We start from the raw sequence: 26,977 nt of genomic DNA, 5'->3' as shown, positions 1-26,977 counted from the left end.
TCCACACCTGGAATATGATGTACAGTTTTGCTCACCTTATCTGAGGAAGGATGTTCTTGCTAGAGAGGGAATGCAGTGGAGGCTTACCAGATGCTGGGATGGTAGGATTATCGTCTGAGGAGAGATTGAGTCGGTTCAGGCTGTATTCACTGGAGTTCAGAAGGATGAGGAGGGATCTCAAAGGAAGCTATAAAATAGTGAGAGCAATTGGCAAGGTAAACCCAGGGATGGTGTTCCCAAAGGCTGGGTGAGTCCAGAAACAAGGGTCATTGGTTGAGGATAAAGGATAAACCTTTAGCGCTGAGATGATGAGAGATGTCTCTATCTGAGACTGGTGAACCTGTCGAATTCACTATCCCAGAAAGCAGTTGAGGCCAAGATACTGTGATTTTAAGAAGGAGGTAGATGCAGCTGCTGTTGCTGAAAGGGGTCAGGGTTGGGGAAGAGGGTGGATTAGGCTATGGAGATCAATGATCACTTAGGATCAGATTGAATGGCAGGACAGGCTTCAGGGGTCAAATATCCTGCTCTTATTTGGATAAGAGCATCGAACCAGAATGAGGCCATTCAGCCCATCGAAAATCATCCACTATTCCATCATGGCTGATATGTTTCTGAACCCCATTCTCCTGTCTCCTCCCCATAACCCTTGTCATGCTTACTCATCAGGAACCTATCTATCTCGGTCTTAAATATACTCAGTGACTTAGCCTCCAGAGTTTCATAGATCCCCCACCCTCTGGCTGAAGAAATTCTCCCTTGTCTCAGTTCTAGAGGGTGGTCCCTTCACTCTGAGGCTGTGCCATTGGGTCCCAGTCTCTCCCACTGATGGAAACATCTTCTCCATGTCCACCCTATCCACACCTCTCAGTATCCTGTCAGTTTCCATCACATTCCCCCTCATCTGTGTAAACTCCATCGATTACAAATCCAGAGTCCTCACCCTCTCTTCACATGACACGCCCTTTATCCTGGGGATTATTCTTGTGACCCTCCTCTGGATCCCCTCCAACTTCCATCGACAGGGGACCCAAAACTGCTCACAATATTCCAAATGTGGTCTGCCCAGAGCCTTAGACAGCCCCAGCAGTAAATCCCTGCTCTTGTATTCCAGCCCAGTTGAAATGAATGCTAACATTGTATTTACCTTCCCAACTGCCCACTGACCCTGTAAGTTAACGTTAAGGCAATCCTCAATCCCCTTGTGTTTCAGATTTCTGAAGCCTTTCTCCAGTTTGAAAAGAGTCTATGCCTCTATCCTTCCTACCAAACTGAATAACCTCATACTTTCCCACATTATATTCCATCTGCCACATCTTTGTGCAGTCTCCCAGCCTGTCCAAGTCCTTCCACAGCCTCCCTGTTTCCTTGACACTACCTGTCCCTCTACCTGTCTTTGTGTCATCTGCAAACTCAGCATCAATGCTCTCAGTTCCTTTGCCCAGATCGTTGATGTATAACGTGAATAGCTGTGGTCCCAACACTGATCCCCTGTGGAACTCCACTAGTCACTGGCTGCCATTCCTGAGAAAGACCCCTTTCTCCCCACTCTCTGCCTTCTGCCAGTTAGCCAATCCTCTATCCATGCCAGTACCTTGCCCCTAACACCGTGGGCTCTGATCTTGTCCAGCAGCCTCCTGTGCAGCATCTTATCAAAGACCTTCTGGAAATCCAAGTTGATCACACCCATTGGCTCTCCTTTGTCTCACTTACTCCCTCCCTGACTCCATTGATTCCTGAAACATTATCTCCAACGCCTCTGCAATCTCCTCCGCTATCTCCCTCACAACTCTGGGGCGTGGTCTTTCTTGTACTGGTGAGTTATCCAGCTTCAGTTTCAGTTCCCCAGCACCACCTTAGTGCTGGCCACAACACTCAGCTCTGCCCCCTGACTCTTGAAGTTCTGGTATGCTGCTGGAGTCTTCCACTGTGAAAATTGATGCCAAGTTTCGATTTGGTTCATCTGCCACACCTTTGTTTCCCATTCCTGCTTCTATAGCCTCAAATTCCAGTGGTTAAAATCTCCCCTCTTGCCTCTCTCACTTCCCTTTAAATATTTTTAAAAATCAATTTTCTTTTGTATTATGAGCTAACATATTCTCATATTTCACCTTCTCTTCCCTGAGTGCTTTCTAATTATTCTTTTAAAGGCTTCTCAATCCTTTGCCTCCCACTAACTTTCACCACATTGCATGTTTTTCTTTTGGTTTATACCTTGTCCCCTGACTTCCCTCGTTGGCCATGGTTGCCTCATCCTACCCTGAGTCTGTTCCTTCTTCCTTGGGATGAATGGGTCTGATGTTCCTTCCGTATTACCCTGGAAATGTGGAGCATTGCTGCTCCAATGTCCACCCTGCAGGGACACGCCTTCCAATCGACTGTGACCATCTCATCCCTGGTGTTTTTGTCATCCCTTTACTCAGCTGGAATCCCGTCCCATCTGATTCCAGCTTCTCTCTCCCAAACTGCAGGGTCAATTTGATCATGTTATTGGTCATTGTCCCCTCGGGGCACCTTCACCATCAACTCCCTAATCCAGTCTGTCTCATGACACATCACCAAATCCAGAACTGGCTGTTCCTTCGTGGGCTCGACCACAAACTGCTCTAAAGAAAAATCCATCACAAGGACATTCCAAATTCCTTTTTTGGGATCTGCTTCCAACCTGATTTTCCCAGTTCACCTGCACACCGAAGGACCCCATCATTACTGTAATACAGCTTTTCTTCCAATGCTTTTTCTATCTCTTGCTGTAATTTCTTCCCCACCTCCTACCCACTGCTCGGATACAAACCCCATCAGCGTGTTTTTCCCTTGGCGGTTCCTCAACTCTGTCCCCACAGATTCTCCACTTTATGTCTGCGTATTACTTCTTGCTATTGATGTAATTTCATCTCATCCAAACAAGGCAGGCCCACCACCTCTGCCCATCTGCCTGTCCTTTCATTAGGACGTGTATCCTTGGATATTTAGTTCCCAGCCCAGATCCCCTTACGGCCACGTCTCTGTGATACCCACAACATCATAGCCACCAATTTCAAACTGCACTAACCCTGCCGATTTACCTTGTTTCACATACTGCATGTATTTAAGTACAGCACGTCCCCAATGTTTTTCCATTTCACCCTCAGCCTTGTGAACAGGTTCCCACCTGTGACACGTTGCTGTCACCCGGCCAGAGGGTGAAGGAAGGGAGCCGTGTATTTCTCCATTGTACTCTACTGTTCATGTCCTCGTGACAGTGGAAGGAGTGGAAAACCACCAGAGTGGGGGATGAGTGGTTTGGAAAGATCATGGTCAGAAAATGACTTGACTGGGTGTGATTTTGGGCTGGAAACTGCCGCTGATGGTCAGGGCTCATGGAGACACTGTTGGGAGGCCAGTGGTAAAAGAACCAAGGACCTGACCTGTACACAGTCCTGGAGATGATCGGGATAGAGGTGGGATACCCAGGGCTGCGGGGAAATTGGCTGGGGAGCTGGAGGACTTGGAGACCATGGCTGATGGAGTTGGGGAAGAGAGACAGAGGCGATGGGGGTGGGGAGGGTGGGCTTCCAATCAAAGGTTTGGCTTTCTTCGCAATCACAAAAGGTCATGCCACAAATTGACCAATGAGCTGAACATTGCCCAACGCAACGGGACAAACTTGTCCATCTCCCCAGAATGTATCAGCTCATTCCCGAATGCAGGGCTCGTCCATGCTGGCAGCTTTGTGACTCAGACTTGGGGCTGTGCAGTCTGACTACTCCTGCTTATGGGCCCTCGCTGACCCTAATACCCTTCTACCGCCACCCTGGAGCTACCCTCAAGGGTGCTGCCCTCTCCTGGGGCAGGGAGGAGCTACAGAATACTGGGAGGCTGCTGGGGAGGGATGTGGGAGGAAATCTCCTTCTGGCTCTGCGCATGGGGCCTGGACCTCCGACCCCCAGTGGCCAGGGGGATGTCTGTACTCAGGTGGTCCCAGATGGCTAGCACACAGTGCCCTCTGGGTACCACGGGAGCCAGAGTCAATCATCTCCCTCCAACACAGTGTTCCAGGGCTCCATTTCCTTTCAAGGTTCGGTTACAGTAAAACCCCTGTTCCCACCCGCACCCACCCCCCCAACCATCAGCCAGTTGATGAGTTTGTTGGATTGACAGGTGTAGAGAAAGGGACTGCCCCTTTAAGAAGCTAATCCTTTGGTGATGTGTTTGATTGACTTATTGATGCTCAACTTGGTATAAATAGGGCCATTGGCTGGGCTTGGGCTGGTTTTGGAGGGTGAGGGTGAGGGTGAGGGTGAGGGTGAGGGTGAGGGTGAGGGTGAGGGTGAGGGTGAGGGTGAGGGTGAGGGTGGGGGTGGGGGTGGGGGTGGGGGTGGGGGTGAGGGTGGGGGTGGGGGTGGGGGTGGGGGTGGGGGTGAGGGTGAGGGTGAGGGTGAGGGTGAGGGTGGGGGGTGTTGTTATAGGTTAGCTGGGAACAGGACAAAGGGAGTTGTTTCTGCTGTTTATATTCATCACTATGGAGCTGGGATCCATGCCCCAAAGGGTCAGCCATTGACTATGGAGGGCTGGGTTGTGTCCCCACTGTGGGTGGAGGGGGTTTGTGAACCTGGGGTGATCTTTCCCCTGCACAGCAATGAAGGCTCAGTTTAGAATTGCATGAGCTTTATTGCGACATGTGAATACAGTGAAAAGCTTACAAGTCAGCACTTAAGGTGCCAGCTTAGATGCAAAAGTACACATGCATGAGTACAAACTCTGAGGAGAAAAATCAGTTAGGAAAATGAAGAAATAACAAGTGCAGCATTCCAGAGAATCAAAAGTACAAAATCACCCCAATCAATTAGAATGTAGCATTGAGAAGCTCTGAGGAAGTGATGGAGGCTGGTACAATTGCACCATTTCAGAGGCATTTGGATGGGGATATGAATAGGAAGGGTTTGGAGGGATATGGGCCGGGTGCTGGCAGGTGGGACTAGATTGGGTTGGGATATCTGGTCGGCATGGACGGGTTGGACCGAAGGGTCTGTTTCCGTGCTGTACATCTCTATGACTCTAATAACAGTCCTTGCTTGAGAAACCAATGTTTTTAAAAAAAGACAATTTGAGACCAAGTCCTTTTTGTCCATTTGCCAGCTCTCAGCAGTGATTGTATATGTTCAGGACAGAGATACTAACACGAGGGGATAATGGAGAATGGTTGGGTCAAGTGGAGTTGATGTGGAAGAGCAGCAGAGTTGGTGATGGTAATGGTAAACTGGACAGCAGGCTTTAAGTGTGGCCTTTCCCTGTCTGGATTGATACTGAGGGAGGTTCTCCCTGAGAGGAGCTCCCTCCGCCCCCCCCCCACCCCCCCACCCCCCCGACACCCTCCCCCACCCCCCGCCCCGTACAGTGAGTAGGAGGGACAACCTGAAGGCAGTGAGGATCCCACAGCACACCATGTGGTCTCCCAGAGCTGTGGGTGTACTGAAAGCCCCCTCACTCTCTCTCTCTCTCTCTCTCTCTCTCTCTCTCTCTCTCACACACACACTGCACCCATTTAAGAAGGTGGTAGTCTCCATCAAACTCTCCAGGGTTCTGAGTAAATGCCCCTGTCTCCTGCCCACCCTTGCTCTGCAGCTTGCCCACTCAGAGGGCATAGCCACCCACCTCTGGGAAAGGCCATGAGCCTTCTCACCTCCCATTGGACTGAAAGTGCTCCCTCTGAATTTCAGGCACACACACACACACAGGGATCTGCTTTAGGATTAAGCAGGTTGAGGCTGGGGTTGGGGGGGGGGGGGTTGAGGAGCTCTCCTGAACAAACTCCTGTTGCGAACTCTGGGACTTGGAGAAAGGAACATTACTGGGTGTGAGGTATACCTTTCCTGTTGGCTTATCACCGAGGGCTGGTGGTACACATCAAGCTGTTCCCCTTCATACTCCCTCCCACAGGGCCACTCTCTGTGAAGTAGGAGGCTGCCAGCATTTCACATGGAGACCACATCCTGTGCAGTTTCGGAGTATGCTTTGTGGCTTGTTTGCCTGTGTCAGAGGGAGTCTCAGACAGGATGCCTGCATCTGTGTGTCTGTGTGCGTGTGCATGTCCTAGCTCTGCAGCCAGCCTCCAAGGTTTGGAAATGAATTGACCCTCCTTTCCCCCCTCGGCCCAGGTGTGTCTCTGTGAGTCTAACCTAACTGACTGCCCACAAAACGACAGCAAGCCGCTGAGCGACTGAAAAGCAGCACATGGAGCTGACACTGTCTCACCTTCAGGTGAGGAGAGTAAGGGAGAGCAGGAACGATTGCAGGATGCTGTGGCTAGAGTCTGAGATGTATCCAGCTCTGTCCTGCTCGAGGCCATGGGCAGTCGAGTTTTTGGTGAGATTAATCTCTCTCTCTGGCTGGCTATCCCTGACAGCACGGTGTGACTCTGCCCTATCCTTTTTCAGCATCAAGCTACTGGCCTTGTTTTGATAGAGTCATGCAGCAAGGAAACAGACCCTTCGGCCCAACCAGTCCATGCTGACCATAATCCGAAAATAAACTAGTCCCAACTGCCTGCTCCTGGCCCAGATCCTTGTGAAACCTCTCCTGCTCATGTCATTATCTGAACATCTTTTAAACGCTATAACTGGACCCACATCCACCACGTCCCCTGGAAGTTCATTCCACACATGAACCACCCTCTCTGTAAAAAAACAAGTTGCCCTCACATCTTTCATATGTCTGTTTGTTTTCGCCAAAAACATGTCGCCTCGTCTTGAAATCCCCCACCCGAGGGAAAAGACACCCACCATGAACTTTGTGAACTCTATTATTTTATGAAGTTGTATAAGGTTGCCTCTCAACCTCCTCCACTCCAGCCTTTATGAAACCATTGAGGCACGCTCAGGACCTGGGTGTCTCTTCTCTGCCTGCCATGCTTCAGTTTCAGATTTCAGTCAGGCCAGAGAGCAGAGGGGGAGAGATGGAAGAGGGTCAGGGAAGGAAGTTCAGAGCTGGGAGCCCTGGTCTCAGCATCGGACAGGGCAATAATGATAATCAGGAAGTGGTCCTCAATAATGATAAAGAGATTAATGAAGATAAGGATTTTGGTGAGGGGGATATAGATAAGGATATTGAAGGGATAAGAACGGAAGTAGATAAATATCAAGGAAGAAGTGAGGATATAGGGAAGGTAGAATTAAGTAATAAATCATTAAATGAATTATTGGACATTATTGAGGACAAGATTAGTAAGAGTAAACGGGTAATAATGAGTGGAGGTGATATTGTTATGGAAGAGATAATTAAGAAGTTAGATATTAGAAAAGAGAATAAAAAGGAAGATAAAAAGAAACATAAAAGTAATAAATGAAATAGTGGCTTGGATAGTAATAGGCAGAAAGCTAAGACAGTGCCCAATAATGCCAAGAAAAGAAATAGTAAGAAGAAAGGGGTGTTTAAACAAACTCAGATGTTATATAAAACTAAGAGGCAATATTTAGCAATGATGCTAATGGGGGCCCCAAATAAATGTGTTTGCCCCCTGAGCAAAGAACAATTGGAACAATACCTTGATGAAAGATTATCAACTCCCAACGATAAGAATAATTTAGGGTTAGCCAAATATAGGGGTACCCTGGGTGATTTGCTGATCGATCCTGTCTCGGGGGAAGACGTCAATCAGGCCATTAAGGTGATGGACATGAAAACTGCGGCAGGGTTGGATCAGATGTCACTCAGGGATATTGTTGGAATATTTAATAAAGAAAGATAACAATATTATACCCAGATTATTTTCTATTTGGCTTAAAATGGCTAAGATCCCAGAAATAATTAAAGTTAGTAGGACTGTATTAATCCCTAAGGTGAATGATGAAGAAGGGCTAAAGAATATTTACAATTGGCGACCTATCACAATAGGGCCAACGTTATTAAGACTCTTCACTAAAATAATGGCTTAGAGATTGAGTAAGGCAATAGAACTAAGTAAATGACAAAAGAGGTTTCTCACTGGGGTATCAGGCTGCAAGGAGAATATTAAGATCCTCAAATATCATTAATGGGGCCAAGAGAAACAAAAATGATTTAGTGATAGTTTTTGTTGATCTGGCGAAAGCTTTTGATACAGTGGGACATAAATTAATAATTAGTGCCCTGAAGAGAGTACAGCTCCCTCCCGAAGTTATTAAATGAATTATAAGTTTATAATTCAACAGTGGTTGAGGGTTTTAATTGTAAAACTAATCCAATAAAAATTTTAAAAGGGGTTAAACAGGGTGACTCACTATCACCAATACTTTTTAATATTATAATGGACACTCTAATCAGGACGATAGAAGGGAGTAAAAAGGGATTGTTTTTAGGTCCAGATGGTTCAAGTCACCACTCTGCCTCCCTGGCATTTGCAAACGACATCGCATTGGTTAGTCAGTCATATGAAGGGATGGCTTATAATTTAAAACTCTTAGAAAGATTTTGTAGGAACACTGGTTTGGAGGTGAATGTCAAAAAGACAAAAGGATTTTATTTTGTCTGTCAGAACAAAACTTTTATTTATAATAATAGGCCGAACTGGAAACTTAACGATGGACTAATACAGTTTATAGAGCCGGGTAAAATCGATAAATATTTAGGGGCTAAAATTGACCCATGGATTGGGATTAGCCAATCCCATTGGGAGTTGCAATTTGGGGATTGGGCAGGCAATGTTAAGAAAGCCTTTTTAAAACCAGTACAGAAATTTGAAATTGTAAAGTCGTATTTTATCCCCAGGTTAGATTATTACCTTATTTTATCCCGAAGCATCCCAAAATTATTTCAATAAATTAGACATTTTAATGAAAAACACAGTTAAGGAATATTACATCTCCCACAATCCATCACAGATGGATGATTATATACTAAAAACAGTGATGGTGGGTTAGGGCTAACGAAATTATCTCTCTTTATTCCAATTGCTATTTTAAGAAAACTCGAGATGTTGTACAATTCCTCAGATGAAATTTTACATGCCTCATTTTCTTTCGAGGAAACTAGTATTATATCTAAAATGCAAAAATTAAAGAAACTAAATAATTTAAGAGAAATCTGGAATCCACAAATTACTGAGCAAATTGGATGAAATAGAGGATAATGAAAGTATGAACAATGGGCTTGAGGAATACAGCAGCTGAAAATGTGTTGCTGGAAAAGCACAGCAGGTCAGGCAGCATCCAAGGAGCAGGAGAATCGACGTTTCGGGCATCAGCCCTTCTTCAGGAATGAGGAGGGTGTGTCCAGCAGGCTAAGATAAAAGGTAGGGAGGAGGGACTTGGGAGAGGGGCGTTGGAAATGCGATAGGTGGAAGGAGGTTAAGGTGAGGGTGATAAGGTGAGGGCCTGAAGAAGGGCTCATGCCCGAAACGTCGATTCTCCTGTTCCTTGGATGCTGCCCGACCTGCTGCGCTTTTCCAGCAACACATTTTCAGCTCTGATCTGCAGTCCTCACTTTCTCCTTGAGGAATACAGCAGTAAGCATTCTAACAACTGGAGAGACATCGAAATGCAAAAATGGATGGCTCTGCCATGTCAAGGGGCAGGCATCCATTACTTTAATTGGTTTCCAGTAATTGGTTACAAGAAATCCAATATATGAAGACACCTAAAGTAATCAACTCCATTTTATTCCCAACCAGAGCGTCATTGAACTACGGAAGGCCTTTTAATATTAAAAATTGCAGGAGATGTAATGAATCACAGAAACTGTGGCACATATTTCAGGCTGGTGCCCTTTTGTTAAAAATATGAGGATTAAAAGACATAACAGGATAGCAGAGGAAATAACGAAGTATGTCAAAGCGTAGGGATGGACAACGTATATAGAGCCGTGGATAAAAGACAAAGAAGGAAAACTATGGATTCTGGATTTGATTTTTAAAAAGGAACAGCAAGTAATTGTGGTAGATGTGACGATTAGATTGGATACCTAAATAAACTCCCTCGAACAGGCATGGGAAGAGAAGACTACTAAATATAAACATCTGGAGGAAGAAATTGTAACTTTTACCAAGGGATCGATAGTATCCTTTTCTGGTTTTGTGATGGGAGCCTGGGGGAAATGGTATGAGAAAAACAATGAATGAATGAAAGCCCTCGGGGCTGAAAAGTGTAAAACATTTGCATGGACCATCCCAAACCTTGTGTTGTCTTTGACCCTTCAACTGTTGAGAATTTTTATGATTTGGAGATGCCGGTGTTGGTCTGGGGTGTACAAAGTTAAAAATCACACAACACCAGGTTATAGTCCAACAGGTTTAATTGGAAGCACACTAGCTTTTGGAGCGATGCTCCTTCATCAGGTGATAGTGGAGGGCTCAATAATTTTTATGGACTCTCGGGACTTTTATAGATCCTCCATTGGACATAATTTAATTACATTTGAAATGATTTTTAATTTTTATTTAATTTTTAAGTTTAGAATTTTAAATAGGTTTTAGAAATAATTTAGTTTAATCTTAAGTGTTTATTATTTTTGTAATAAAGTTATTGTATTTTAGTCACTGAGTAAGGGTGGAGGGTAAACTGGGTGTTAATAAAATAAATTTTCATTCGGCACAACAAATGATGAGGTAATTAAATTAACCAAACGGTCGATTTTACCCCCATGCTCAATCCTCGGCTTACCCGTATTCTGCTTCACAATATCTTATCCCGTCCCCTGTAAGATCACTTGGCTGTGGCTAGCTCGGTCGGGGTGTCATTATATGATGAAGATTCAGTGGCAATGAGGGCTGCCAGGTAGCACTGAGATGAGCAAGGCCCCCTTGGGACTGGTGCTGAACCCATCTATCACTGACAGGGATTGGGTGGGGGCTGATGGCTTGTGAAGAGACCCCCTTTGTGGGTCTGCTCCATGTCCAAACAATGGGCCACAATGGGGGATGCTCAGACCTGCCTGCCTCCCCCTCACCTCACCTTCCTGTCCCTGCCCAAGGATGTTCCTCCGAGATGGCCAGAGCTCCCAGTTAGGAGAGTGAATTGGCAGGGTGGGAGGAAATACGTACACAGGGGTTTCTGACAGAGAGAGAGACAATACCTGGAGTGATTTCAAAGAGGAATTTTCCTGGATCATCAGGGTTAGCTGGTAGTTCATTCACCTTGCAGTCCTGGAGCACAATGTAGCCCTGGAAAAGACGCAGATTTAGTGACTGCATCACCCAGTCCCTGCATATAAATAACAAGAGCCTGCAGTCACAATATCCCTCTGATTGATTAACAAAAGACCAAAGCAGTGCCAAGGCGACAGATAGATGTACAACACTTCCCCACCCACTCAATGACACTGACGCTGGGGAAAGGTTACAGATCACCCAGATCACACTGGGTCTGCAGGACACAGATCACCCAGATCACACTGGGTCTGCAGGATATAGATTACCCAGATCACACTGGGTCTGCAGGACACAGATCACCCAGATCACACTGGGTCTGCAGGACACAGATCACCCAGATCACACTGGGTCTGCAGGATATAGATTACCCAGATCACACTGGGTCTGCAGGACACAGATCACCCAGATCACACTGGGTCTGCAGGATATAGATTACCCAGATCACACTGGGTCTGCAGGACACAGATCACCCAGATCACACTGGGTCTGCAGGATACAGATTACCCAGATCACACTGGGTCTGCAGGACACAGATTACCCAGATCACACTGGGTCTGCAGGACACAGATCACCCAGATCACACTGGGTCTGCAGGACACAGATCACACTGGGTCTGCAGGATACAGATTACCCAGATCACACTGGGTCTGCAGGCTATAGATTACCCAGATCACACTGGGTCTGCAGGACACAGATCACCCAGATCACACTGGGTCTGCAGGACACAGATCACCCAGATCACACTGGGTCTGCAGGCTATAGATTACTCAGATCACACTGGGTCTGCAGGATACAGATCACCCAGATCACACTGGGTCTGCAGGATACAGATCACCCAGATCACACTGGGTCTGCAGGCTATAGATTACCCAGATCACACTGAGTCTGCAGGATATAGATTACCCAGATCACACTGGGTCTGCAGGACACAGATCACCCAGATCACACTGGGTCTGCAGGATACAGATCACCCAGATCACACTGGGTCTGCAGGACACAGATCACCCAGATCACACTGGGTCTGCAGGATACAGATTACCCAGATCACACTGGGTCTGCAGGACACAGATCACCCAGATCACACTGGGTCTGCAGGCTATAGATTACCCAGATCACACTGGGTCTGCAGGACACAGATCACCCAGATCACACTGGGTCTGCAGGATACAGATCACCCAGATCACACTGGGTCTGCAGGACACAGATCACCCAGATCACACTGGGTCTGCAGGATACAGATTACCCAGATCACACTGGGTCTGCAGGACACAGATTACCCAGATCACACTGGGTCTGCAGGACACAGATCACCCAGATCACACTGGGTCTGCAGGATACAGATTACCCAGATCACACTGGGTCTGCAGGCTATAGATTACCCAGATCACACTGGGTCTGCAGGACACAGATCACCCGGATCACACTGGGTCTGCAGGCTATAGATTACCCAGATCACATTGGGTTTGCAGCCTGACATGACATTGATGAACAGTGAGGGATCATTTTTCCAATTCTACTCAGGGGAGATGTGACCAGGGAAATTGCTGAGTAGTCTCACCCTTACCCTGACCTTCCATCTGCAGCCCTTCTCCTCTGTAACATTGAGAATGGAGAGCTGGGAGCATTACATTCAGTCTCCCTACCTGAGGAAGGCTATTCCAGTCACGATGGGAACGCAGTGATGGTTCCCCACACTGACCCTTCAGACTATCTGCACTGGGGTTTAGAAGAATCAGGTAGCATTTGGTAGAAACCTATAAATTCAAAGATGAGTCACCAGCATAAACTCAGGGGGTTATGTTGCTGATTAACCAGGAGGTACAGAACCAAGTCTCACTGTCTCAGGATCCAGGGTGGGACTGAGCTGAGGAGAAATGGCTTCACCCAGAGAGTGGGGAGCCTGTGGGATTCACTGGTACAGAGAGTGGTTGATGCCAGAGTATTTCCAGAAAGGGTCCAATGTAATTCCTTGGAAGAAAAGGGCTGAATCGGGATGGGGAGGTGGGAGCAGGAGCCTGTGTGGATGATCAGCCATGATCACAGTGAATGACAGGACAGACTCTGAGGGCTGAATGGCCTGCTCCTGTTGTGTGCATCATTTGGGCTGTGGCTGAGGTGACCTCCCAAGAGGAACTGAGGTGGGCCTTGCCCCATTGTTGTGAGAGTTCATGATGATCTTTAATTTGCCTCCATTCCCCTCCCCTTGAAAAGTGTGGACTGTGTCTCGTTCTCCCCTCTCTCTCTCACTCCCTTGGCTGGGAACAGACAGTGCAGTTCAGCTAAATAACACAGCCATGTTCCAAATTCAGCCTCTTACACGATCTGTCAGACTCTGTCCATCTGCCCATGGAGTGGGGCTTTAAAATGCTGACCTCCCGTTCCAAAGGCACCAGACAGTGACTGCTGTTTGATGCTGATCCTCACAGTATGGACTCCGTTCAGCTGGGGTGCAGTCACGCACAGACTGGAAGTGGGCTGAGTGAAGGCCCTTGGCCAGCCAGCACTGTCAGTAATCCTGCTCTACTGCCAGAACATCCCCACGGCACCTTCTCCTCCGACAGCACAGGCTGTGACCCTCTCTCTCCTCCCAATCCAAGGCAGCAGAAATACCCTCCTGTACTCACTGCTCACAATGTGGGCTCCCCTACACAGGGTCAACAAAATCCCCACTGAGCAACCAATCCACAGAGCAGCTCCATTCAGTCCACACAGCACCCATGCTGCCTGACCAACATCTCTGTCTCATGGTTGCTGCAGTGCTCCAGTGATGTAGAACAGCATCTCCTTTTCTGTGTGGGGACCCTGCAGCCTTCTATAGAATTTCAGACATTGAGTTCAGTAACTGGAGACCTTGATTGAATCTTTCTTTACTGATCTTACCCATCCCCAAACCCAGTCTTGTTATGACATGCATTGCATTGCGTTCAGCTAACCCATTGACACCCATTCTTGGGACCAAGGAGCACATTTAATGGTTTGCTTTCAGAACAGATTACCCATTCTCTGTAATTCTGAGCTCCCATCATCACTTAGTCAGCTTCTCTCCTGTCCTGAGTTACCGTCAATAATTCCCTCATTTACCTCCCCTTTTCACATCTCTCTTTTTGAGCTCCACCTCCACGTATCCACGCAACACTCCCTTCTCCCCCAACCTCACCTTTAGCTTAAGTACCAACGATTTACTCACCGCTATCATATCTGATGGAGAATCTATTGACTGAAAGCGTTAACTCGCACATGCTGAGTGAGAATATTATGGCTTTAAAAGGTGTAATTTTTCCTGGTTTTCTTTTAAAGACAGGTCTTAAGACCGAGCTGTCCGTTTGATTCCATTAACATAAGCAACTTGTGAGTCCTTTGGTTTTTTTTTAAAAAGTTGGAGCAATAGAAGCAGCCTGACTGGGTGGAGTCAAGCTCCCTCAGAACTAAGGTTTTAGTTTCAGTTTTCTAGTTGCAGGTGCCTCTGGGGTCCTGAAGCTGGGGTTTGGAAACTTTAGAATATCTCGCTCTTGCTCTCTCTCCTTTCAGTATTCTCTTAATGTTCTTCCCTCATGGACTGGAAAATCCCATGTGAGACAATCTATTTGACTGAATTTGCCTTTGCCAAGGGTGTGTTTATAGGATGTGACTGGAACAGTTACTGTTATTGGAACAGTTACTGTTTCATTTCCCAGCAGAGGTAATTTATTCTAAGGTTTTTTTTTCTTTTGTATCTATTTGATGGGGTACAAATGAAGTGTACTTTGCTTCAAACCTGGTCGTTTGACCAATCGAATTGCATCTGGAATGCACTGGCTTAAAGGCACTTTCCTTTAAAATAAGGACAAGTTTGGGTCAAGGCTATCCCCTGAATGTATTTGAAGGGGGGGTTTGGTCTGGTCGATGATAGTTGCCTGACCTCCTGAGTATTTCCAACTATTCCTGTTTCAGTTTCTTGTGATTATACTGCTGCCAAAAAGCAGACAGTTCTCTCGTGAGGAGCAGCACAGTGACTAACTGCTCCCGATCAGATGTACCTGTGGCTTTCCATCTTCCTCTTCTTTGTGGTAACATAAATAGACACCCCGAAGGACAAACCAGCGTTGGTGCCATTGTTTCACAAGTGACCTCCGTTTCTTCAACCAGCCTGACTTGACAGGACGCTCCAATGTGTTGGGTGATGATGATCTGTGTGACACAGCACAGTGTTCACCTGGCATCACACTCTTTGATCGACCTAGCAACAGTTAGTAAACAAACACAAATCACAAAACATAACTTTCAATTACTCATCCCCAGCTTCCAGGAGGGGGGGGTTCCACAATCTGTCACGTACTCAAGTACAGGAGTACCGTGAAAACTCTACAATGTCCCCATTCCCAGCACCACCCGAGGTACAAAACCTTTCTTTTTACAAAGTAGAAAAAGAAGAAAATAAAGTTGAGAAGTTTGACATGACTATCCTGAAGTGCTCAGACATACTGGGATCACATTTCCTACATCTCCCCCGACTGGGATTGATTTTCCTCTGTAAGGGGATAGATCCCCTCCATACAGGGAATGATCCCCTCCATACTGGGATCGATCTCCACTGAACTGGGATTGATTTCCCTCTGTCAGGGGATAGATCCCCTCCGTACTGGGGATTATCCCCTCTGTACTGGGAATGATCTCCTCTGTACTGGGAATGATCCCCTCCGTACTGGGTTCCATCCCCTCCGTACTGGGAATGATCCCCTCTGTACCTGGCATTGTCAGGTTGTGGGACTGACGGTACATGACAGAACTGACCGTTACCAGCAAGAGCAGTGTCCCTTGGAATGCTGAGTTAAAAAGGCACATCAGAACAGCTCATCGTACTGGTGTGAAAAAGAAGGCAGAAGTGGTTGCATTCAGTTTGAGATGGTGCAGTCTTTCACATGAATGAAGAGGTGATTGAGTGAGTGTGTTGTGTGAGCAGCTCATTCCCCACCCAGTGAAAAGGGCCAGAGATTGGAAGCGATTTGTTTCTGCAATTTATGCTCGTCTGATTGACAAAAGGAGAAAGGTGGATCTGTCAGAAAGCCAAGATGTAAACCCTAGCCGCTACAAACTGTAAGGTGTTTGCTGTATCTGTTCAGAGCTGATTGCCAGTAAAACAGGAGTGTGACAGTCAAAATCCTGGAATTGCCACCCTCAGGGAATTGTGGATCGACTTACAACACACAGACAGCAGGAGCTCCAAGGAGGCAGCTCACCCCCACCTTCTCAAGGGGGCAACTAGGGACAGGCAGGAAATACTGGGCCCCAGCCAGTGACCCCCCCATGTCCCATGAGGGAATAAGAACAGCAGATGTTGTGTGAAGGTATCTGACATCCGACTTTGTCCTGGAGAATGACTTTGCAATGCTCAGAGACGGTCTGGGATGTGTCTGAACAGCTTGGTCCCATGGCAAAGTTCAGGAGAGGTTTCATGAACACAGAATGACATGGCCTTCTGATTGAGAGCACAGTCATCTCCATGAACAGCTTGCTTGCTTTGTCTCCTGACCGAGCTGTCAAGTGTGCCTTCCAACAGCAGCACTCTCTCTTGACCCCTTGTCCTGTTTTCGATTGGAGTTGGTCTACACAGTAGTAACACCCAGCAAAGTTATTCTGCAACCTCTGAGTTCCCTTCAGGGTCAGGGACACCCTGCTCTCCCACCCACACAACCCTGTCGAAACTGACCATCAGTTGGAGATTTCCCCTTGAGGATGAATTGCATCCTTTTTCTCTCAGTCACAGAGTACACCACCGAGACAGGGAAATGGACTCATAAGATCAACTGAGGGGATAGGCCAAGGCAGGTTTCGAGTGGGGAGTGAACTCCATCTGCTCTTTTTGTCCATAAGACATGAGAACAGCAGGAGGCCATTCAGCCCATCGAGTCCACTCCGCCATTCACTGAGATTGGGGCTAATATGATCTTCCTGAACTCCTCTTTCCTGCCTGTTCCCCACAGCCCTTCGTTCCCCCTCACTGATTACAAATCTGTCTCGGCCTTGAATAGACCCCCCCCCCCCCCCCCCCCAGCCTTGCCATCCCCCTGCGGGAAAGAATCCCACAGCTTCACTCCTCTCAGACAGAAGAAACTCCTCATCACTCCCTTTCTCTGAGATGACACTCTCTGGTCCCAGACTCTCCTACAAGGGGAAACCGTCTCTCCACATCTACCCCACCAAGATCTGGCCTGAACCTCTCATGAAGCAGAGTTTGGAAGTGAAGGAGACATTGGGAGAATTGCATGTCGTAGCCCTTCAAAGCATCTATCAAGGCTCCCCTCCCTGTCAGCAGTCTGTGATTTTAACCCTGGCTCCCTTTGCACTCTGTGCTCCAATACCCACCTGGACTACAGAAGGAGCTGCATTACATTCTGTGGTGACTCATCTTCAACCTCAGGATACCAGCCCAGGCCAGAGGCATAGCTGCAAAACCATGAAGCTGGTTTCTCCCTGGCCTGTGTTTCCCTCAACTCGGACACAAGACCAAGATCGTCCCCCCCTTTGAGGGTTGCAGGGTTTGACCTTGCCTGACATCCCCAGGGCCACACCGTGGGAGTGCAGCACTGTCATTGAAGGGCAGTGTTTGGCGCAGAGGATGAGGTCAGCGTTCCACTCCCAGCCCACAGCAGCCTGAACATGACCCTAGATGAGACTGAGAGGTGACACGAGTGCATCACTGCAAGGGCGAGAGAGCTGTGAGGAAAACAGGAAGTAATGCAGGAAGCTCTCAGCAGAGTCAGGCAGCAGAATGCACTGACTGAGAGGCTGAGAAACCCAGTTCCCCTTCCCCACAGCCTGATCTCCCCAGCATATACCTCAGGGCTGCCCCAGTCCCCACATCATACTCAGCTGGCCTCACACAGTGTGGAAGCAGGCCATTCAGCCCATCGAGTCCACACTGACCCTCCAGACAGCATCCCACCCTATCCCCGCAACCCTGCATTTCCCATGGCTAATCCACTGAAACCTGCACACCTTTGGACTGTGGGAGGAAACTGGAGCACCCGGAGGAAACCCACACAGACACAGGGAGGATGTGCAAATTCCCACACAGACAGTTGTCTGAGGGTGGAATTGAACGTAGGTCCCTGGCGCTGTGAGGCAGCAGTGCTAACCACTGAGCAACCGCGCTGCCCTAAAGACTGGGCCTGTTTTACCCTCAAAGAGTGGGATGTCTGTCCGAGGGAGTTGGGAACAGAGAATACACACATGATGGAGATGGATAACATGCTGAGGGTGATAGACAGTAGAGAGAGAGGAAGGAACAATTCCCCCTTGATGAACAACCAGGGGCCAGAGACTGAAGCTAAGGGGCAGGAGGTTTCGAGGGGATGTAAGAGAGACATATCTCACCCAGAGAGTGGTGGAACTCACTGCCTGTGAGAGTGAGAGAGGCAGAAACCTCCATCACATCGAGAAAGTTGAGGTGTACACTTGTGAAGGCCAGGTTATAGGCCAAGTGCTGGGAAATGGGGTTAGAGCAGCAAGCTGCTTGTTTGTGGACCAGGACAGACTCAATGGGCTGAGGGGCCTGATTTTGTGCTGTGGACCTCTCTGACTCGAAATGCTTGGGGATTTTTTGCTGCCTGTGCAAAGGCCTTTGAGAACACAAGTCTTTTTTTAAAAGCATGATGTGACCTGAGTTTCATATTCTCAGCTCCCCAACCTGCCTACACCCCCTCACATCTGTTCGGCTGATTTCCTGTGATATATCTCGACCCAGCGGGGGGGGGAGGAGAAGGGGTTATTTCTGGCAGTGCATGTTGTATGTGACAGTATCACCAATATGTGTGTGACTCAGCTGGAAGTGCACACAGTGCTGTGTGTTTGTCTCTCTCTGTCGGCCTGGGCACTGTCTCCAAGGTCCTTATCCCAAACCACCATCCCACCCACCACCCCCTACACACACACACACACACACACACACACATACTCTCACACTCTCCCTTCTCTCTCTATCACCCTCTCTCTCTCTCTCTCTTGTACATGCGCGCGCACACACAGACAGCCTTGTTTTTGTTCTCAAATGGGCTGCCATTGTTGGTCACCATGGCCCCCATTCGTAACTACTGATTCCCCCCCGGCTGACCTTTTCCCATTTCTTTGTCCACACACTGTTTGTGTGTGTCTCTCTCTGTCTGTCTCTCTCTCCCTCACTCTCTCTCTCTCACACTGTCTCTGTCTCTCTTGCTCTCCACAGATGCTGCCAAGACCTACTGAGTTTCTCTTGGTGTTTTTTGGATTCTGGCCAGCAAGAGATGGTCAACGCAAGAGCAGAGTCGAAGAGTGTGGTGCTGGAAAGGCACAGCAGGTCAGGCAGCATCTGAGGAACAGGAGAATCGACGTTTCAGGCCAGAGCCCTTCATCAGGAATGAGGCTTGTGGGCTGGGGGGGGGGGGGGTGGCTGAGAGATAAAAATGGGAGCCCGGCACTATTCCCTCACCCCTCTCCAAAATCTGCATTTGCCCAAAATGCAAGCTCCACGTTTCACAGCCAAAGGCCAATTGGATGGTTTTGTGTCAAGTGACCCTGATTTTCCCAAGACCCTGAACAGCAGAACATGACCCCCCCCACCCCGAGTCCACACTCTCCTAGCTCAGTTGCTAGCTGATACCGACTCGTCGTTCTGAGCAGAAACGCAGCCCTCTTCCACCTTCCAGGTCTCTCAGAGTCACCAAACCTCCCTCCATCACTCCCCCAAATTCTCCCAGAGCCCCCATACCTCCTCAGAGGGCGTTCCGAGGTGTCATGGCAACGGTCACCTTCAGATGGGGAAGACGGTGAGACAACAGGACTATCGCATGGGGGCAGGAAAACATGATTTCGACCTGAGAGAGGCAGGGAGGAACATGGTGACAACATCCAGATAACCAGGCCCAATGCTCTGGAGCTGTGGATTCCAATTCCACCCCACTCTGCGCCATAACTGGTGCAATTCCTAATCTGGTTCCTAGCCACCTGGAAGATGAAAGACATCTCCATCATAGTGACTACAAACCTACTGCCAGAAACAAATACACCCTGTCCACCCTCTATTCCCCCATGTCCTGTCTTCAGGGAAAGACATCTGCTCCCTCTACCCTGCACATGGCTCCAGGCCCACACCAATGTGGTTGATCCTTTCCTGCCCTCTGTTCAAGGGCAATTAGGGACGGGTACCAAACAGCGGTCTTATCAATGAACCCACATTCCACCAAAGTACGTGTTTCGTTTATAAAGGAAGAAAGCCGTGGGAATCTAAAGGAGTCAGCAGAGGATGTTGGTCTTTTACAGTCATTGGTCGTGGGTTCTGAGTGAAACAGAGAGAATCACCGACTGAAAGCCAGGAGTAAATCTGGAGCGGAAAGTGAGGAGTGCAGATGCTGGAGATCAGAGCTGAAAATGTGTTGCTGGAAAAGCAGCATCAAAGGAGCAGGAGAATCGACATTTCGGGCATGAGCCCTTCTTCAGATAAATCTGGAGTGGGTTCTATAACCCTGTGGAGAGGGCATTGCCATATGACCAGTGATCATGAGGATATCTGTCTAATTGGTGTCTGACGAGGGATATCTTCACTCTTGTTTTGAGTCTCAGTTGCCTGCTGTGAATTGTTTTGTCCGTGTTGCTTTTAATTTGTTTGTTACAGTAAAAGTCTTCCGACTTGTAACCTTCTTGACCAATTCCTTTGGTCAGCGAGGAGTCCAATGTTTCTTTTTGTTTTCGAAGTTCTGGGTGGATTTGGAGATTGTAACAGGGTCCTGATCCTCTGCTTTAGGACATCAGGCTGCTGGATCTCAGATACACAAACAGCAGATACCAGTGGGTTAGCACTACCCAGGGAATGGAAAACTAGGTACCCCAGGGAGGGTCCATTTTCACAGCAAAACTCAGCGAAACCTGTGTCAAGACCAGTCCTTGTTCCAATTTCATTCTGAGTGGGCCATTTCCTGACACTGCCTGTGCCTGCACATGTGTCTGAGAAATGGCAGTATTTGATAATAAAGATCTGTGGATCAAGAAGACAGGAGGCTCTTCCCAAACCACTGAGCACTGGTAATGTTCCAGCCCTCACTTCTCCCTGTGTTAGAATGGCCTGGGCTCTGACTGGACACATGAACTCTGTTTCCCTCTCTCCACACATGTTGCCAGACTGACGAGGTTTCCCCAGCACTGGGGGTTTTTGTTTGAGATTGGTGAGTTTGATGATGGGTCAGTGTGCTGAGTTAGTCTACATGTAAGGTACAGCAGCTCTCAGCTCTGCCTGAGGGAGAGTACGGGCTCTCTTGCCTTGCCTGAGCTGAGTAAGCTGAGCTAGTTTCCCCATTGAAGATGTACAGTCTCTCCAGCACTGCAGCGTTATCAGCAAAGCCACATCCTGTAACAGAACTCAACTAAACACGGGTGCAATCTTCTTGCTGAACTTTCAGACACTCAAAACAAGCTTTGACATGCACAGTCCACCCCCATGCCCCCTTTCTGATGCCTCTGTGTGAGTGCACAATCACTTTCAGGAACACATCTGATTTTTCTCATGACCACTTTCTCCTCTCTCTCTCTCTCTCTCTCTCACACACATTCAAGCTCACACACACCCCTAGACCCATGCACACTCACTCACACTTCACTCACTCACTCACATGCACACGTTTACTCTCACATGCACACACACTTACTCAGACACACATTCACACACACTCACTTGTTCTCACACAGAGGCACACACTCACATTCTCACTCACACAGAGTCTTGAGGAGTTCAGGTCTGAGGAGACAGCAATGGGAAAGGGAAAATAACAACCCCACTTCCCCAGCAGCTATCCTCTGCGTGATCACTTTGATGAGCTAGAGGAAATGCCAGTGCACACTGGTGACTGGCTCTCTAGTTTCGAAATGTGAATTCCTCTGCATTGCAGCTGTGTGTTAGTTATACTGTCGACTAGACTGTAGACTAGACAGTACGATATTGTGTACCACGTCCCTCCCCTCACTCCTACATACTTCAAACATCAACACCCTGCCTGTGATTCCAACACTGCTGTCCTTTCCAATGTTGTTCAACATTGATATCGTCCATTGGCAGGACCGATATCACTCTTGTCAGCCTCACTCTAGAGCAGCACAGTGGCTCAGTGGTTAGCACTGCTGCCTCACAGCACCAGGGACCTGGGTTCAATTCCACCCTCAGGCAACTGTCTGTGTGGGAGTTTGCACGTTCTCCCCATGTCTACGTGGATTTGCTCCGGTTTCGTCCCACAGTTCAAAGATGTGAATTGGCCAGCCTACATTGCCTGGTAGTGTTCAGGGATGTGTAGACTAGGTGCATTAGTCAGGGGTATAAAGAGGTTGGGGGATGGGTTCCTCTTTGAGGAACTGTTTCCACACGGGAGGGATTCTAATTCAATGAAGTCCTCCTTTTGCAAACTGTCATTGTCAGGAAGTGATAATGTCCAGAGAATCTGTCTGAGTGTTATGAACTGAGTGATAAACGTGCACCAGGAGAGCAGGGACAGCTCCTTCCTCTGACAGTGTAGGTGTCTGAGAGGTTTAATCTTTCAGAGGATTGAACACTGGGAGTTTGCTGAAGAACTCTATCACTGCCTGTCAGGGTTGTACATTTTCACGCCCATCATCAGTCATCCTTCAGGGACACAGGTCAGATTTGGAATTGGGAGAGGTTGGCTGATTTTCCCCTTTTTGTGGTTCAGTGAGGGAACCTGCCTCAGATATCCACCTGCCACCTGGTAGGGATTGGTTCCAGTGCTGCTTCCATTCCCTTCCTTTCTGCACACACACACACTGTATAGCCCATCAAGGTATACAGCACAAAAACAGGCCCCTCCATGCTGACCAGCTTTCTGAAATGGAACTGGTCACACGTGCCCATATCCCTCTGTACTTCTCCGAGCCACATCCATGTTCAAATGGCGTTCGAATGTTGTCATTGTCCTCTTCAGTGCAGCTCCTGAGTGGATCCCAATCCCAGTGCTGTTAGCTTGCAGCTCTGTAAAACACTTTGTTGCTGGACATTATCCCCCTTCCAGCTCAGCTCTGAGCACTGAGACTGAGCAGTTGAATCCTGCTCTGTCCTTTCCCAGCAAGCCACCGAGCAGATGAGAACATGTCCGGTGGGGTTGGTCCTGGTTGTTCCAACACTAAGCTTCCGAGTCCCTCTGCTGCTGTAGGATCCCTCTACCTCCCAGGCTGGCTGTGTCCTCTTGGATTCGGCCATGGGTTCTCAGTTCCTTCAATCCCTCTTGGCTGAAATTAACTCTACAAACATTGAGAACTGGAAGAGGTGGGTGGGGGGATCATGAGATTGAAAACGTTCTCTCTTCTGTAATCCCCACTCTGCCCACCAACAGGCATGGAATGTTGGGTTCCTCCAACCCTCTCTCCTTTCTCGGTCTTGCAGTCATATGTCCCAAAGCACTTCCCAGGATCCAGAATCCAATCTAACGTGACCCAGACAGAGTGTGGGTCCTTCGAGGGCAGGTAGTGATGGGCTTGGTTAAGGAGGGGTTTAGAAGGAGAGGAAGTGGAGGGGGATATGAACAAGGACTAGCTGAGCTCTCGATCCCAGCACCTGTCTGTCCATCGGTCTATCCGTTGGCCTGGCGCAGTAACTCAAGCGAGCTCAGCACTTGGAGAAGCACTTGGAGAGTTATTGGGGCAGAGGGGGGAGTGCTGCGAGATGTTCTCAAGACCAAGACAGAGACACAGAGGTAGGGGTAGGTGAAAGCACACAGGCACTTGGAACAGGAGGGGGAGACTTTTGTGAATGGTCACGGTGTTACATTGACCAGCAGCCAGGATCAACACAGTCATCAAGACTGGAGCATGGATCGAGCCAGGATCCAGGAACAGCTAAGGGTGGTCAAGGTGGACAGTGAGATTGGGACAGGATGCTGGGCAGGAGCCCCTATCAGTGCTGGCTCACTGTCTCACAATTCACAGGGATTCAGCTTTCTTTGTGTGCTGGGGGGAACTGAGATCCCACTGCCTGGGATCACAGATTGGGATCCAACGTGGGATCAGGGATTACGGACTGGGATCCAAGATGGAATCAAAGATCATGGACTGGGATCCAAGATGGGGTCAGGGATCACGGACTGGGATCCAACGTGGGATCAGGAATCATGGGACCAGGCTCCAAGATGGGAATCACAGCTTAGGCTCTGAGATGGGATCAGGGAACAGGCTCAGAGATGGGATCAGGGATCATGGACTGTGATCCCTGATTCCCATCTTGGATCCCAGTACCAGGCTCCAAGATGGGAATCACAGCTTAGGCTCTGAGATGGGATCAGGGAACAGGCTCAGAGATGGGATCAGGGATCATGGACTGGGATCCAAGATGGGAATCAGGGATCACAGTACCAGGCTCCAAGATGGGAATCACAGCTTAGGCTCTGAGATGGGATTAGGGATCACTGACTGGGCCCATTCCAAGCTTTGTGTTGTGACCAGTTCCTGTGTCCGGCAGTGATTGTATTCCTGCCAGTCTGGTGTCTCACTGAAATACCCAACACCAGAAACAACGGAGAGACATGAAGCTTCCATGGTAGGAGAGCAGTGTCTGCCTGAAGTGTAGGTTAGTCCCCATGAGAACGTCCCCCAGACACTGGTGAGGCTCTGAACTTTCAAATCCCAGGGAGCGGGCCACTTTCATATCAAGTTGGATAAACAGAGAGTGGATGGGAGTGAGAAAGGGATGAGATATGTTGATAGGATGAGACAATGATGGGGCTAGGGGCAGGCTCATGTGGAACACCCACACAAGCCCCCAGCAGATGGGCCGAATGGTCTGTTAGTGCACTCTCTGGCATCAACAGCGGGCATTCAGATTACCCCTGTCCACAACAAAGCAGGGGTGGGTTTGTCAGTCATTGTCATGAGGTCATCTCCAATCCTCCTGCACAGTGAAACATTGGGGAGAACAGGGATAGAGGAGAGTCCAGTGTGGCCAAAGAGCTGGGCTTTGGCTTGGGCCTGACAGTGTTTTACACTGGGAAATTGGAGACTGGGCTAGCATTGGCACCAAGGGGAGAAGGGAAGGGAAGGGTGAGGGTTAGACACCAGGAGATTGGGAGAATGGAGTGTCTACACTGTCCAATCTACTCAGCCAGAAGTATTTTAAGGTCAGGGCTTGGGGGAGACAGGGCCATTTTACAGGCCCTAGATTAACGCACTCAGGAAAGCGAGTTCAAATCCCACTCCGAAAGCTGGTGGAATTCCATAAGACATAGGAGTAGATAGGCTATTCAGCCCACCGGGTTTGCCCAGCCATTCAATCGTGGTGAATAAGTTTCTCAAATCCCATTTTCCTGCTTTCTGCCTGTAACCCTTGATCCCCTTGACAATCAAGAACCTATCCATCTCTGTCTTAAATATACTCAATGACCGCAGCCTTCTGGGGCAATGAATGAAGTGAACTTTCCCGTACACAGTGCAGGAATGATGGCCACCGTCATTGATGGTAGAAATCTGTGTCACTCTCTCCTCCTCCTCGTCTTTTGACAGGAAGAGGAAGTGCCTTTCTAATCCCCGCCTGACTCCACATCATTAGAACCCTCTCACTGTCTTGGAGTAATGGCCCAGTGAGCCAGTCAGTCCAACACCCAGGACCTGCCCAATCCCCCTGAGAGAATCAAGGCAAAGTGAACATCAGTGTAGCTTGTAACACCAGCCAATAGAAGCCTACCAGGCAAACCCCAGCACCTGGATATGGAGGCTGGAGAGGCAGAGTCACATCTGACCACATCAAATGTTGAAGCAACCAATGTTGCTCAAGTAACGATGCATCTTTCAATCTGGTTCATTAGTTATTGTCTCCATGCCCACGCCTGCAACCTCTCTCTCTCTCTCTCTCTCTTTCCGGTTCACTTTATTGCCTTACATAGACTGGAACTTGCTCACTCTGAGACATTCTCATACACCTCTCAGGGAGTCAGCCCAGTGGAGAATCCTGTTCATTCACCCTAACAGACAGACAGCAACACTCCTCCAGCCCTCTCCAACCCAGTTCCCCCAAGGCTGTCCTGTGCACAGGGGACTGGCCTGGCACACAGGGATTGAAACAAGATACCAGCACTATCAGTCCCAATGTCAAAAGCTGTGAAGGGCATCAGGCTCCTGACTTGTCACTGTTTCGCCCCGTTCACCTCGGTAAGAATGACCAGTTCAGAGCTCTTGGTAACCCCTCGCTTTCCACAGTAACTGGTTATAGATGCAGAGGGGGAGTCCCCCCCTCGACACACATATACACACACAGACTGCAAAATGTCATGTGTTTCCTTCTCCAGCAGCCATGACTCTGAGACCCCCTCCCCACACACACACACACACTCATGCAGACAGTAAAGCAAGTTGAAGGTTGGAAACTAACAGGCAGAAGGTTGGGGGGGGAAGGGGCAATCACTCATTACCTATTCGGTTGCCATCTCCTTTCAGGTTGAAGTCCCAAACGTTGCGTGGTAGTTTCAGTGACATGATTTTCCTTTTCTGAAAGGATGGCACTGTGTTCTCTTCACTGTGTTGCAAGCGACTGTCTTCAAAGAAGGTTGGTCCCCGACTCAGCCTGTACAGATGCCTACCAGCCCACATCCTTGTTCCTGCGTCAGCCGACTGTGACGAGTTAGAAAGCCAGCCACACGCAAAGGCAAGGCACCCAGCCTGCTCTCTCTATTTCACAACAACCCTGCGACTGATCTGAGTGGTTGTGCTGCAGTCCAACTCCGGACTCATGTTCCTGCCCACCTCCAGGAAGGCCTCCTCCTCTCCCCACGCCTCTGGTGGTCTTTGCAAAGAGTCTCCAAGTTGGATGTTGCTGCAGAGTGACTAGATGGTCATCTCATCTGCTGTGTGTTTGATCAACACATTCAGATCCTGAATCCATGT

At 48.5% G+C, this 26,977-nt stretch overlaps 1 protein-coding gene across 1 annotated transcript in view; it reads right to left on the bottom strand.

The window, feature by feature from the left end:
* Positions 1–26,683, bottom strand: part of LOC140459640 (rho GTPase-activating protein 25-like) — a 42,203-nt gene extending 15,520 nt beyond the window's left edge. Inside the window, exons 1-3 of the mRNA XM_072553950.1 lie at positions 26,506–26,683; positions 15,118–15,317; positions 11,026–11,113 (exon numbers count right to left, since the gene is read on the bottom strand). Coding sequence (XP_072410051.1) covers positions 11,026–11,113; positions 15,118–15,317; positions 26,506–26,683 — 466 coding nt within the window. The remainder of the gene's footprint in view (positions 1–11,025; positions 11,114–15,117; positions 15,318–26,505) is intronic.
* Positions 26,684–26,977: the final 294 nt, after the last annotated feature.

The sequence above is a fragment of the Chiloscyllium punctatum genome, chromosome 35 (genome assembly GCF_047496795.1).
Source record: "Chiloscyllium punctatum isolate Juve2018m chromosome 35, sChiPun1.3, whole genome shotgun sequence".
Taxonomy (NCBI): Eukaryota; Metazoa; Chordata; class Chondrichthyes; order Orectolobiformes; family Hemiscylliidae; genus Chiloscyllium; species Chiloscyllium punctatum.
This window is presented reverse-complemented; position numbering and strand designations above follow the sequence as displayed.